The sequence below is a fragment of the Pipistrellus kuhlii genome, unplaced genomic scaffold (assembly GCF_014108245.1).
Source record: "Pipistrellus kuhlii isolate mPipKuh1 unplaced genomic scaffold, mPipKuh1.p scaffold_m20_p_3, whole genome shotgun sequence".
Lineage (NCBI taxonomy): Eukaryota > Metazoa > Chordata > Mammalia > Chiroptera > Vespertilionidae > Pipistrellus > Pipistrellus kuhlii.
Window position 1 is genome coordinate 16,105,836 of NW_023425529.1, and position 14,556 is coordinate 16,120,391.

The 14,556-nt window shown below is 53.0% G+C and overlaps 1 protein-coding gene across 1 annotated transcript; it reads left to right on the forward strand.

The window, feature by feature from the left end:
* Positions 1–130: 130 nt before the first annotated feature.
* Positions 131–5,727, forward strand: LAG3 (lymphocyte activating 3). Its single transcript, XM_036456783.2, has 8 exons — positions 131–312; positions 593–737; positions 1,086–1,324; positions 1,998–2,261; positions 2,695–2,970; positions 4,562–4,801; positions 5,084–5,214; positions 5,517–5,727. The coding sequence occupies exons 1-8, from the start codon at positions 255–257 to the stop codon at positions 5,661–5,663; spliced, it is 1,500 nt and encodes a 499-aa protein (XP_036312676.1). The 5' UTR covers positions 131–254; the 3' UTR covers positions 5,664–5,727.
* Positions 5,728–14,556: the final 8,829 nt, after the last annotated feature.

The window sequence follows — 14,556 nt, forward strand, 5'->3', positions numbered from 1 at the left end:
CCACCCACCCCTCAACTTTTCTCCCTACCCTCCCCGGCCCCCAGCTGCCTGATCGGGCCAGTTTTCCTCTGCATTCCAGCCTCTGGTCACTGGTCCCTCCCCTCTCCCTCCAGGTCTCTGTCCCTGTCCCCCTTCCTGGAGCTTCCTTTCCTCCACCTTACCCCTTGCAGAACCCCTCTTTGGTCAGGCTGTCTGTCCCTGCTTCTGGACCTCTTCCCTCAGGAGGGCCCCTCCTGGCCCGGGCCTAAGGGGAGATGGGGGAAGCCCGGTTCCTGCTCTTGGTGCTTCTGCCCTGGCTGTGGGTGGCTCCAGGTAAGATGGGGTGATGCTGTGAGAGGGTTGACCCTGACCCACAGGAGGGGGTCAGCAGGGGTCTCCGGATGACTGACTACACAGAAGCCAGGGCTCTTCGATTGGGTGGTTTTCTTCTCATGACGTGCTTGGGGCCCTGTCCTTCAGCCCCAAAGCCTCCCATCAGGCTCCCCGCGGGCAGGAAGGGCAGAACCCCTGGTCTTCCTCAGGCTCCTTCTCTGATCCTCAGTCACTTGGCTCACTGCCCCTCCCCTTGGCCTCTCTCTCTTTTCCTCCCCAGGGGAGGCCCAGGGGCCTGGGACCGAGGTCCCTGTGGTGTGGGCCCAGGAGGGGGCTGCCGCCCAGCTCCCCTGCAGCCTCACAACCCCCCTCCAGGACCTCAGCCTTCGCATAGGAGGGGTTACTTGGCAGCATCAACCAGATAGGTATGCACCCCAAACTTGGTGAGCAGAATTCCCAAATCCAAGGTCCAAGCCATCCCTGGGTCCCCTCCCGGGAGGGAGCTGTCCGTCCCTCTGAAGCCAGTGGCCTGCCTCCCCTGCCACTCTGCAGCCTAGGCCCTTCCTCATCCAGGCAGCCCATCGGTTGCCAGCAGGGGGTGGTGCTGGCCCAGGGCGAGGGCGGATAGCGGGACGTTCATGGTCCAGAGAGACCTGCCCTTTGGGTGGGCTTCCTGATCCTCAAAATGTGGCGGGACTGCATCCCTCTGGAGACTTCTTCCCCTTTCATGTCCCCATCTCTCTCTTTCTCTCTCTCCTCCCCCCCGCGGCCAGCCCGCCCGCAGCCCCGTACACGATGCTGAGGCTGGGGCGCGGGGGCCTGCGCAGCGGGCGGCCGCCCCTGCAGCCCCGCGTGCAGCTGGAGGAGCGGCGCCTGCAGCGCGGGGACTTCTCGCTCTGGCTGCGCCCGGCGCAGCGCACGGACGCGGGCCTGTACCACGCCACGGTGTACCTCCGGGACCGGGACCGCCCCGTCACCTGCCGCCTCCGTCTGCGCCTGGGCCAGGCCTCCAGTAGGTGGGGGTGGGGGCGGGGGCGGGGCGAGGGGCGAGGGGCGCGGGCCGGGAGCCGGGCGCCGGGTTCCAGACGCCGGTCCCTGGGCAGGAAGGGCTGGGCCAGGGCTGTGCTTCTAAGGATGCGCCCTGGGCCCTGCCTGCGAGCCCCCAGACGGGTAGCGGAAGAGGGTGGGGAGCCAGATGGCGAAGGGGAAGGTGCCCCCAGAAAAGCACGTGTGTGGGGGGCGAGGGGGGAAAGGGAGGAGGGCTCTTTGGAGAGATTATATCACCCCTTACACTCCCCTTCCCCCACCCACCGTGGGCGTGCCAGGGTGGAGGAGGGGAGGCACCCCTGGGAGGGGGGAGGCCTGGAGGGAGGGTGCGGGCTAGAGGGATTCATTTCAGACATCTGTGGCTCAGGAGGTGGGCTTCGTGGGGAGCCTCGGGCAAGGAAGGCCTGGTGGAAGGGGAGACCAAGCCAAGGGCGCTTGGAGGCTGGAAAGTCTGGGCATCCATTTTGAGCACTTCCAGGTGCCAGGCGCTGAGCTGGGTGCGGGGAGCGCGGAGGGGAGAAGACAAAGGCGTTTCCATCGTGGTGCCTGGGTCCAGGAGCTCCCAGCCTGGTTTGTGTCGGGAACGTGTTTGCGGTGGGGGCTGATCCACCCCCTAAACCTTCTTTATCCTCCCGCAGTGACTGCCAGTCCCCCAGGGCCTCTCCGGACCTCCGATTGGGTCGTCCTGAACTGCTCCTTCAGCCGCCCGGAATTCCCGGCCTCTGTGCAGTGGTTCCGGGGCCCAGACAGAGCCCCTGTTCAGAAGTCTCCCCATCACCACTTAGAGGGGAGCTTCCTCTTCCTGCCCAGAGTCAGCGGGGCAGACTCCGGTCTGTGGGGCTGCATCCTCACCTACAGCGACGGCTTCAGGGTCTCCAGCACATACAACCTCACTGTTCTGGGTAACGCCTCCCGTCTGCCTTCGCACTTGACCTTGCGCAAGGCCTTTGCTGCCCTCTCCTCCTCTCCCCCTGACCTGTGGGTCCCCAAAGAAGGTCTTCCGCAGCCGCACACCCCCTCTGCTTATTCTGGACCTCGCTGTGCGATTTCTTCCTTTCTCCCTGTGTGCTGCCTTCTCCCGTGGTAGACTCTCCTTTGGCCGCCCAGCCACAATGGCCGGCCTTCGGTTTCCTGCTGGCCCACTCGCATCCTGGGTTTCTGCGCCTCCGTGGTTCGTCCACCTTGTTCTGCCCCTTAGCTCTCCTCAGAGCCCAGCCACCTCCTTCGCTCCCTTACTTTCCTGCCTCTCTTCCGTTCAGATCCCGTGCTCCAGCCCCTCTGCTCCCTCCCCCACCTCTCTCTCTGCTCTAACGCTGGGTTTCCCTTTCTCTCCAGATCCGGAGCCTCCAGGCCCTCTGACATTGTACGCAGGAGCGGGTTCCCGGGTGGAGCTGCCCTGCCCCCTGCCCCCTGGCGTAGGCACCCCGTCTTCCCTCACGGCCAAGTGGGCCCCTCCTGGGGGAGGCCCTGACCTGCTGGTGGCTGGAGACAATGGCAACTTGACCCTTCGCCTGGAGGCCGTGAACCCGGCCCAGGCCGGGACCTACACCTGCCGCATCCATCTGCCGGGGCAGCAGCTCATCACCAAGGTCACTCTGGCAGTCATCACAGGTCAGCCCTGCACCGGGAAGGAGTGGCTCCCACCCCAGGGGAGCTGGGCAGGGAAGGATGTGGATACGGGCAAAGCCACCTCGTGATGCCAGGCCATGGGCACCGTTTCCAGAGGCTGCCCCTCGAGGCCTCCTCTTTTCTCGCCCCCACATATTAAAACTGAAACTAAAAATCTCCCCTGAGTCACTAGATGAATGTTCCACTCTTCTCTAAGGGGATCCCCTGCTCTGAATTGGGGGCGGGAGGGTGGGGCGGGAGGGAAGGTCTGAGAAGTTAGAAGGCGAAGTGGCAAAAGTTTGAATGGTTCAAAAGGGGTGGACTGTATCTAGACCCTTGTCCCACGTTGGGGCCAGGGCTTGGGTTAAAGCTGCAGGAAGCGGCCTGGATTTGGGAGGAGTTAATACATTAGTTCTGCGGTCAGCAAATGTTTACTGATCATGGGCCTTTCGAGACAGCGTAAAACAAACACATTTAAAACAAAACAAAAAACAGAAAACCTTAAAATGTGTTGGTTGGTTGGTTGGTTATTCAGTCAATTACCAATGGTGGTGTACCTGACAGTGTCTGCAGTGCTAATCGGTGGCCACTAAATAGTAGCACCACATAGCAGGTACTTAATGAATACAGTTGAATGAAGAAGTGATTATGCCAGCAAATGATAATTCATCCCGTCTGCCAATGCTGAATTTCCATATGCTTCCTGGAAATTCTACCTAGATCTCCTGGTCTCACCGCAGCCCCACCCTGAATCCCATCTTTTCCTCGTGCGAAGTCTCGCTGACGTAGCCTTTCTGCCGTTTGCATCCCACTCACCCTGAAACCTGGCTTTCTCCTCCCCTCGTGTCCAGTCAGTTGCCAAAGCCTGCCAATTCTCTGGACCTCAGGTTTTCTCCAGGGCCCATTGTTCTGTGTCAGTTTCCCATGGTATCCCATGACCATTCAACGCGACATGCTTTCTAGAGGAGGAACAATCCCAAAGCCGCACACGGGGGTAGTGTCAGACTCAGGGCCTGCACTCGAGTGTCTGTGTAGCCAAATCTTCAGGTTCCTGTTCGTCGTCTTTCTCCTGCTCACCCTGTCTCTCTCCCTGTTTAGCTTTGAGATGCTCTGTCTCTAGGTAGTTGGTCAATTCACCGTTCTCCAAACATTCAGGAAGTGGGCAAGACCATCCAGGGGGGCACCTCAAGGCAGGGGCACTGGTGTGTGATTCACATTATGGAAGCAGGAAAAGTGGGAGGTATATTGGGGGCCAACTCACCTAACAGATATGGAGGGTTTGAGCATGTGAGGAGTCAGGAATGTAAAAGAATCTGAAATTATATTTGTTATGGGATCCTTCTGGCCCCAGTGTGAGTTTGCACAGTCCCCTGAAGGCAACAGGGAGCCTGGGAAGTTTTTTGAGCAAGCAGTGATCTGACCAGAACTTTGTCTTCATGAGATTACTTTGGCCATGACCCTGATCTCCTCCCCTCAGCCTCATCCAATCAGAGCCTAGGGGAGTGCAGTGTGTTTGAGACTTGGGGGTTGATCCTATGGTGTCAAGTAAAGGGACCGGGGACTCAACAGATCTCTTCCCCCTCACGTTTTTCAGTGACTCCCAAATCCTCCAGGGTACCTGGCGACCGGAGGAAGCTTCTTTGTGAGGTGACGCCAGCGTCAGGACAGGAGCGCTTTGTGTGGAGCCCCCAGGACAAGTCTTCGGGGGGGTCCCCGGGACCCTGGCTGGAGGTGCAGGAGGCCAGCCTCCTTTCCCAGCCCTGGCGGTGCCATGTGTACCAGGGGGAGAGGCTTCTCGGAACGGCGGTCTACGTCACGGAGCTGCCCGGCTCAGGTCCGAGACCCCACAACACGGGGTCCCCAGCTCCCGACCAGTCATTGTGATCCCTCTTGCAGACCTCCGCCCCACCCCTCCCAGCCCTTTCTTCCTCAGTGAGGGCCCTGACTTCCAGCTCTAGTCTAGTCCTGACCCTCTTCTGCCAGTAATTGGTTGAATGATCCAGGACGAGTCCCTTAAACTCTTTGGGTCTCGTGGTTTGTGTCTGTAAAATTGGAGGGTGTGGCTGGATGTCCTTCCAGTCTCGACTCTAGGCCCAATCCTGCACTTTCTCCTCAGGCGCCCAGCGCTCCGACAGAGCCCCGGGAGCCCTGAAAACAGGCCACCTCTCTCTCCTCATCGCCCTCGGCATCCTCCTCCTGCTCCTCTTGGTGACTGGAGCCTTTGGCTTCCACCTTTGGAGAAGACCGGTGAGCCAAGCACGCCCCTCCCATTGCCACTGGTTTCCCTCCTCCCCAGTCCTCAGGGCTGTCCGGCACCTCCTCCTCAGCACAGGTGACAGAGGTGGCCCCGGACTTGCCTTTCGAACTCCTTCTTCACAGGCCTCTGCGCTCCAAGGGTCCCCTGTGCCAAAAGAATGCAGGGGAGGCTTGAAGGGGCGGAGAAAAGGCCCTGGGACCACATGGGAAAGAATAGTTGGGCCCAGCAGCCTCCTTATTCCTTTCTCTTCATCCTTTTCTCTCTCTCTCTCACCCTCCATGTCTTCCCACAGTGGCGGCCAAGAAGATTCTCTGCTTTAGAGCATGGGATTCACCCACCTCAGGCTCAGAGCAAGACAGAGGATCTGGAGCAAGAACCAGAGTTGGAGCTGGAGCCAGAGCTGGAGCCACAGCCACAGCCAGAGCCAGAGCAGCCCTGACCGAGAGCTCAGGCAGCCAGTGGATCTCTGTAGTTCAGTACAAATAAACTCCCATCAGCAGCAAGCCTGAGTCTGGCTCCTTCTTGTCCCCTGAAGAGTCTGGTCTCTCCCTTCTACCTACCCTTCCTCCCTCCTTCTTTTCCTCCCTCCCTCCCTTCTTCCCTGCCAGTCTCTCTTATCTTCCCCTTTCAGTCCCAGGCTTCTCAGTGATTCTTTTCTCCTTAGTCTCTTTGTTACTATCTCTATGGGTAGTAATTTTTCTAAAGCTCCAAAAAGCCCTCACCCCTTACTTCTACAGCTCTTTCCTCCGACCTTTGGCTATCATGCTGGCTGCCCTGATTTCCTTTATATTTTTATTCCTCTGGCCCACCCCACTGCACCCCACTTTCAGCTCCACTTCAGCACTGTCCTTGGCCCTCTAGTTGTAGTGGGTGCATGTGTATACACACACACACACACACACACACACACACACACACACACACACACACACATGGAACAGCCCTGCCCTGTCAAATCCTCCTGGAGATCAAGTCTTGCAACCTTTCTGGTCCGAGCTGGTTGAGGTTCTTGCCTGCTTCTGCTCCACCCCCACGTTCCTCAACTCTTGGGGCCTTCTCTGTTCCTAGGCACGAGAACACACTGCCACCCAGTGGTCACTGTCATGCAATGCAGGGTGGCTGGGTAGGCTGGGCACGTGGGAGATGAGCAGTGCCGGGGACAGGCAGCTGATGTCCCCACGTGCAGGCACCGCCTCTGTGGGGTGCCCTTGCTAGGGTCTGTATATGAGTATGCACCCAGCGGCTGTCACATGCTCTGTGCGCCCACCAGGAGAAGGACTGAACGATACATGCCTCAGGATACATATCCCCGGACCTGCAAGGTTATGATCCAAGTCTGACGAAGGAGAGTGTGGTGAACAAAAGCCCCACGTGGGGACCAGAACGGCCAGCAAGGCAGCTGGCTGCTGCTGCTGCAGCTTTGAGAGTCAGGAGACCTGGCTTCTGACCCCAGCTGTGCTGACATGACCAGAGCTCATCTCCCTGAGTCTCAGTTTCCTCACCTGTTAAATGGGAGAGTCATAACCCATCAAAATGGGCTGCTGTGAATACTGGATAACAAAGGGGCTCGACTGTCCTTGTCTGATCATCCCTCTAAAGAGGAGGAAGCAGGCCTGCTCTGGTCATGCCGGAAATGACAGAGACGACCCACCTCCCTGCCCGCCTGCCTGCCCTCTCTGTCTGTCTGTCTCAGAGGGAACATTCATGCCGGTTGTGGTCTTAGAGCACACACACAGCGTCAGCCCACAGCACCCCCACAGTGACTTTGACCTCTGCCTGCACTGTGTGCCACGCTCTGGACTTTGGCCGCAGACTGCTCTGTCAGGGAACTTGACCCTGGGCAGGAGGGAAAAAAACACTGAAAGAGAGTGGGAGCAAGCCTGCAGCAGGAGGAGCCCCCTTTTTCAGAGGGGCAGGGGTTTCCTGGAAATTTCCGTGGGTGGCATTTTTCCTTTCGACTAGGAAACATCCTAGGCCCTGTGGGCTTGTGAAAGCCGTCATCGAGGATTCACCAGCGCCTCTGCGGGGACTTCCCCACGTTCCTGCACAAAGGGAGCAGCGAGGGGACAGGGATGGGCCACCTGTTCACACGCTCAGGAAGTGAAGAGCAAAGTAAGAACGGGAGGAAGAGAGGGCATGGGGTTTGTGCTTACTGCAAGCCTTTTATTAATTTTTACCCCCTTCCCTGTGAGCTCTCTTAGGGGGTGACACACCCTGCCCCTCCCCCTTTCTCCTCAAAGTTCTAGCAAGATAACCTCCAGCCCATTCTGTGTTCTCTTTGTCCTTCCAGGGAGCTGGGTTAATTCTTCCCGCATCTTCAGGCTTACCTGTGAACTGAACCAGTATTCCAGGCTGGGGACTTAGAGGGGAAGGAGGCAGGAAGCTCAGCCTTAGCCAGGTAGCTCAGTTGGTTAAAGCATCTTCCTGATATGCCAAGGTTGTAGGTTGGATCCCTGGTCAGGGCACATACAAAGAGCAACCTATGAATGCATAAGTAAATAAATAAGTGGAACAACAAATAAATCTCTCTCTCTTTCCCCCCTCACCCCTCCTTTCTCTTTCTCAAACCCTATATAATAAAAAGGCAATATGCAAATTGACCATCACTCCAACACACAAGATGGCCACCCCATGTGGTCAAAGATGGCTGCCCCCATGTGGACACAAGATGGCCATCACAAGATGGTCATCAGGGGAGGGCAGTTGAGGAGGACCAGGCCTGAAGGGGAAGGCAGTTGGGGGGGGGGAACCAGGCCTGCAGGGGAGGGCAGTTGGGGGGACCAGACCTGCAGGGGAGGGCAGTTAGGGATGACCAGGCTGGTGGGGGAGGGCAGTTAGGGGCAATTGGGCCAGCAGGGGAGCAGTTAGGTGTCAATCAGGCAGGCAGGTGAGCGGTTGGGAACCAATAGTCCTGGATTGTGAGAGGGATGTCCATTTAGGCCCCATCCCACCAGGATCAAGACTAAACAGGCAGTTAGACATCCCTTGAGGAGTCCCAGATTGAATCGAGCGCGGACTGGGCTGAGGGACACACACCCGTGCACAAATTTTGTGCACTGGACCTCTAGTCAATAAATAATTTTTTTTTTTTTTAAAAAGGAGGCAGGAAGTTCAGTGGGGCCTGTGGAGGGTGAGGGAGGGATCATCTTACTCCTTGTTTTTGTGTATTTAAAAAAAATATATTTTTATTTCAGAGAGGAAGAGAGCGATAGAAACATCAATGATAACATCAATGCCTTCCATGGGGGATTGAGCCCACCATGCTCAACCACTGAGCTGCCATGCTGGTTGGGTTCCTTAAAAAAAAAAAAAGAATATATATATTTTCTAATTGCTAATTGATCCTTACACCATTGCAAAGATGACAGTGCCCATAGCCAATAAGGAGGGAATATGCTAACTGACTGACATGCCCTCAAAGATGGTGGCGCCCAGTCTCCTCATCCCTGCCAGGGCACCTGCCTCCGAAGTCCCCCAGTCCTCTCAGCCCCATAGCTACCCAGGCTGGCTGGAGGCACAGGCAAGCTTCAAATGGTGGCTGCCCAGCCGCCCAGGGCCGCCCAAGGCTCAGGTAACCAGGGCCGGCTGAGGCTTATGCTGCTGGCAGTGGCAGCAGCAGAGGTGCCTTCCCCTGATCACTGGGTTGCCTCCCAGCCCTGAGGACTCCCAGAATGTTATAGGGAGCAGACTGGGCTCAAGGGCCCCCCTCCAGTACATGAATTTTTATGCATCAGGCCTTTAATACAGATATATAGATATATAGATATATAGAAATATAGACATATAGACAATAGACATATAGATATATAGATATATAGATATATAGATATATAGATATATAGATATATAGATATATAGATATATAGATATATAGATATATAGATATATAGATATATAAATATATAGCTATATAGATATATAGATACATAGATACATAGATGTATAGATATTGATATTTATTTTATTGATTTCAGAAAGGGAGAAAGAGAGAGAAACATCAACGATGATAGAGAATCATTGATTGACTGCCTCCTGCACACCCCCAACTGGGGGTGAGCCTGTATCCCGATGCCCAGCAGGTCTTATCTTTAAGGTGCAGGGCAGGCCCAGAAAGTTCCCTGTTCCGCCTCCCTCACCAGGCAGAGGTGTATCCCACCAAGGAGGTGAGCAAGGAGCTTACCTGCTTGGGTCCACCCCAAGATTGAGGTCCCCCTTTGAAGGGAATGGGGTTGGGTGGGGATGGGTTCTGTCTGCTTTACTCTGCGGCTGACAGTTATCCAAAGGGCTGCAGGTGCCAGCTGGCTGAGCCCAGGCTGGGCTCTGAAATGTGCCTGCTTCTAGCTCCCATGGGTGCGGGAGGCCGGGAGCCGCCCTCGGAGAGTTGCAGGAGGTGGCCATGGAGCTAGGGAGAATGTGGCCAGCGTGGAGGTGGGTCAGCCCTTGGAGACTCTACTTCCCAGACCACCTCTGAGGCCCCTCCCCCACACCCTGTCCCCAACCCCCTTTGCAGAGGGTGTCGGTGCAGCTGCAGATGTTTCTGGTAAGGAGGCCACCACAGGACCGCACCTGGGGCTTCCAACTTCCCTTCCACAGCTTCCACGGGCAGCCCTACCCCTTCTCCAACAAGCCCCGCCTCCGACACTGTCAGCCTTGCTGCTGTCTCCCCTCCGCGTCCCCTCTTCTTCTCCCCACTTGACCTCCTCCAGCCTGGGGACAGAACCCACGCAGCAAAAATAGTGCTCTACCAGGAACAGGAGGCTTCTGGAAATCTCCAGGCTCAATGCTTACAGTCCTACCATGGGGCTGAACTCCATTCCTTCTTCTATGAAATGAGGATAATCATACCTACCAAAAAGGTTTGGCAAGTGCTAATGTAGGTGAAAGTGCTTTGAGATGGAAAATCACTGCGTATGTGTGAGGCAGAGTGGCGATGCTGAAGCCTCAGCAGCCCCATATCCCTGCACCGCCTTCCTTAATGCAGGGGAGAGGCAGTCGGGTGGGGGGAGAATCCAAGCATTGGGTCCAGGCTGAAGTTCAAATCCCAGTCCCACCAGTTATGGTTACTAGCTCTGTGACCTTCAGCAATTTTTAAAAACTCTTTGAGCCTCAGTCTCCTCATCTGTATGGGCTAGAGCAGTGGTCGCCGGACTGTGGCTCGAGAGCCACATGCGGCTCTTTGGCCCCTTGAGTTTTTAGCAAAGGCCAGCTTAGGGGTACCTTAATGAAGTTAATAACAATGTGCCTACCTAGCCGAAACCGGTTTGGCTCAGCGGTAGAGCATCGATCTGCGGACAGAAAGGTCCCAGGTTCGATTCCGGTCAAGGGCATGTACCTTGGTTGCGGGCACATCCCCGGTAGGGGGTGTCCAAGAGGCAGCTATTCGATGTTTCTCTCTCATTGACGTTTCTACCTCTCTATCTCTCTCCCTTCCTCTCTGTAAGAAAAATCAATAAAATATATTTTTCAAACAAACAAACAAACAAACAAACAAAAAACAATGTGCCTACCTATATAGTTTTTTTTTTAAAAAAGTTGGCTCTCAAAAGAAATTTCAATCGTTGTACTGTTTTTTGTTTTGTTTTTTTAAGATTTAAAAAATATATATTTTATTGATTTTTCACAGAGAGGAAGACAGAGGGATAGAGAGTTAGAAACATCAATGAGAGATGAGAGAGAATCATCGATCAGCTGCCTCTTACACACCTCCTACCAGGGATGTGCCCGCAACCAATGTACATGCCCTTGACCGGAATCGAACCTGGGACCTTTCAGTCCGAAGACCGACGCTCTACCACTGAGCCAAACCGGTTTTGGCTCAATCATCGTACTGTTGATATTTGGTTCTGATGACTAATGAGTTCGCCGATCACTGGGTTAAAGAATAACACTTGTGCCCTCTCATTGTTTTGAGGATTAAATAAAATACTCAGCCTTATAACGCACACAGCTGTTGTAAATGTTCACATAAACTTACTCTCTTCCTCTTTTCTTTTCCTCTTTGGAAACCCCGGAGTGGCAGCCAGATTCTTGGAGCCTGTGGACTCTTGGGAACCCATCTTCATAGACATTCCCAGGTGACAGGCCCCAGAGTCGAATAGTGTTACAAGCCCATAAGGTTCATCAGGTGCGATCCGTGGGCCCTACGCCAGACCCTGCCTCTGGAACGCTTTGTTTTGGTTTATCCAGTGTTAGAACAAAACAAAAAATTAGTTGTCAACATTAACATTAGGAGATATTACACAGATGTCTGGTTTTCCATCTTCTCTCGCAACATTTTGGCAGAGCTGGCAACTCCGAGTTTCCACATTCTGGCACCACCTCTACCAACTCAGTGGGAGCTGTGTGATTAGTGGCTGCCCCTGAAATGAGGCAGGCACTCTCTGGTCCCCACCTCAGTCCCCACCCCTCCCTACAGTTCACTGCTCCGTAGGCATTTAAGTCTGTGATCTGACCTAGACCCTATCTATTCAAAAATTATCCAGCCCTAACTAGTTTGGCTCAGTGGATAGAGTGTCAGCCTGTGGACTTAAAGGGCCTGGGTTCGATTCCAGTCAAGGGCATGTACCTTGGTTGTGGGAGGTGTGCAGGAGGCAGCTGATTGATGTTTCTCTCCCATCGATGTTTCTAACTCTCTATCGCTCTCCTTTCCTCTCTGTAAAAAATCAATAAAATATATTTTTAAAAATAAAAATTATTCAGGGAGGGGGAATAGAAAGTTAGTATTTCACAGGTACAGAATTTCAGTTGGGGAAGATGAAAAAGCTCTGGAGATGGATGTTGGTGATGGTTGCACAACAATATGAATGTACTTAATGCCACTGCACTGTACACTTAAAAATTGATAGGATGATACATTTTATGGTGGTATGTATATATTTTACCTCAACTTAATATCAATAAAATTTTATATATATATATATATATATTTTTTTATTATTATTATTATTATTATTTTTTTTTAAAGATTTGACAAGTAATAAGGATCTATGAGGCCTGAGGCACTCTGCTGGGTGCTAAGTAGACAGACGTGGTCACCACTCCAGTCTGGGAGACAGACACTAAACAATCAATAATTTCATCGTCCTTGCACTTGGACAAGTGCTCCCAGGGGAGAAGCAGCACAGGCTGCTGGGAGATCTTACTGTCAGCTGTTGCAGAAGACCGAAGAAAACCAAGGACACTTCAAAGAAGAGGAGGGACACTGTTTAATGCACCAGCGGGCTCAGGGAACAGCCTTCCAAATCTGAGTGGAGAAACATGCAGGGGGCTTTCCTTTATATCCCCCTGTGGTCTTTGTCCCGCAAATATGGATTATGCTTCTGGTCCTTTTCTCGGGCCTTGCAAGAAGGCCCCCAGGTGTTGGGGGTCTCCAGGCCACATCTGATGGTCTGGCCGGGCACCAGCATTAATATCCCTGCCTCCAGGGCAGTGCACTGTTCACAGTAACAGGCTCTGCAAGACCAGTAGCCGGGAAGGAGGTAGTGACTTAACTACAGGTTATCAAGAATGTACACTGAGCTTGCTGGCATGGATTCAGATCACTATCCCTCAAATATCAGGGTAACATTGGAATGAGCCCTTTTTAGCTTTCTCAAAGCGACTCTGCTTTTAGCTGAGGAGCTGGAGTGGCCTTCTCAGGCCATGAGGAGGGGTTGTGGGCAGAGGTTGGTGGAGGTGTGGAGCTTCTGGGTGAGGTGTGGAGCTCTTTCACCTCTCTTTATCTCCTAACCACCGGCCACCAGACTTCCTTAGCTGAGAAATCGACTTCAGTCTCATATAAGCTTCTGTTACGTTGAGTTTTCTTTAATTTGCCCCAGAGCCCAATGCTTCCTGATACACACTCCTCAGAGAAGCCTTTCCCAGCCTCCCGGTCGAAACAAAGTTCCCTAGGATAAGCTGTCCCAGCACTCTGTGCTTCTTCCTTTGCAGCACTTGTCCAATCGTAATGAAATCGTTAAATGTGTCGTGTCTACCTCACAGGCTAGAGCAATGACCATGTCTAAATTACCTACCATCGCCAGCACCTTGGGTCTGGTAGACACTTCTCACTTGTTGAATATGTGAATGAGTGGAGGAACCAGACTAGGTCATGGGGTTATGTACTGAAGTGCCCATAGGAGCCTGCTAGGCCAGGTGCATGAGAGAGCAGGTGGGAGAGTGTTTGCATTCCAGCCTGCAGGAAGGGGGTGACGGCCTGAGGAAGGTCACACTTCATCCTCTGAAGGACCTATGTCCTCCCAGGAAGGATGCTCCGTAGAAGGCACACCTAACGTTTTCTCTTACATCCATTAACTAAAATTGTCACGTAGCCACATTCAGCTGCAAAGGAAGCTGGGAAGTGTAACTTAAATCCGGGCATCCATGAGCACCACTAAAAATGGAGGACATTCCTAAGGAAGAAAGACACTGGGGACAAGGAAAGTCTGTGCAGAGACATAGTTAAGATCTGAAGGATGAATAAAATTTTTCTAGATTAGCCGTTCTCAAAAGTGTGGCCCAGAAGGTTCCTTGCTTGGGGGTTCTTGAGGTCCAGTTATTTTCATAAAAACGATACGAAGTTGTCTGCACGTTGAGATTGCAATGATGTTGCAAAAGCTGCCCTGTTTCCCCCAAAGTAAGACAGTGTCTTATATTAATTTTTTCTCCCAAAGTTGCGCTGGATCTTATTTTCAGGGGATGTCTTATCTTTCCATGCGCTAGGTCTTATTTTCGGAGGATGTCTTATTTTCGGGGAAACACGGTATCAGGGATAGGCTGCCTGCTGCCTTAGCACAAACCAAGGCAGTGTTGCCAAACCATACTATAGTCATTGTATTCTTCACCGCCAGGCACTTGCAGTAAAAAAAAAAAAAGAAGAAGAAGAAGAAGAAGAAAAAGAAGAAGAAAGAAAAAAAGGTGCCAGTTTCACTTAAGAATGTCCTTGCTGAAGCAGTAAATATTAATTTTATTAAAGTTCAACCCTACATCTCATTCCATAGCAATGTACTTTATTAAAGTACATTGCTATGGAGTGAGATGCAGCACTTCTCATTAATTATGAAATGAGAAACGAGGGAAGCGCTTCTGCTGCAAGCAAAGCGCAATGATGGACTCAAGTGGAAACACTGTGTTAATTGCTGGAGTTGCAAGCTGAACTGGCCACTTTGTTTTTTCTCATAGTCGGGGCATGGCAAGATAGGTGCATATTTATTTATTTATTATTTTTTTAAAACATATTTTATTGATTTTTTTTTTTTTGAGAGAAAAGGAGAGGGATAGAGAGTTAGAAACATCGATGAGAGAAAAACATCCATCAGCTGCCTCCTGCACGCGCCCCCTCACCCCCACTAGGG

What these genes read in the sequence shown, in the direction of transcription:
- LAG3 (XM_036456783.2), top strand. Translation starts at nt 255, where the DNA reads ATGGGGGAAGCCCGGTTCCTGCTCTTGGTGCTTCTGCCCTGGCTGTGG. An exon ending in TGGCAGCATCAACCAGATAG is followed by an intron (nt 738 to 1,085) that starts GTATGCACCCCA and finishes CCCCGCGGCCAG; the next exon opens with CCCGCCCGCAGCCCCGTACA. An exon ending in ATACAACCTCACTGTTCTGG is followed by an intron (nt 2,262 to 2,694) that starts GTAACGCCTCCC and finishes CTTTCTCTCCAG; the next exon opens with ATCCGGAGCCTCCAGGCCCT.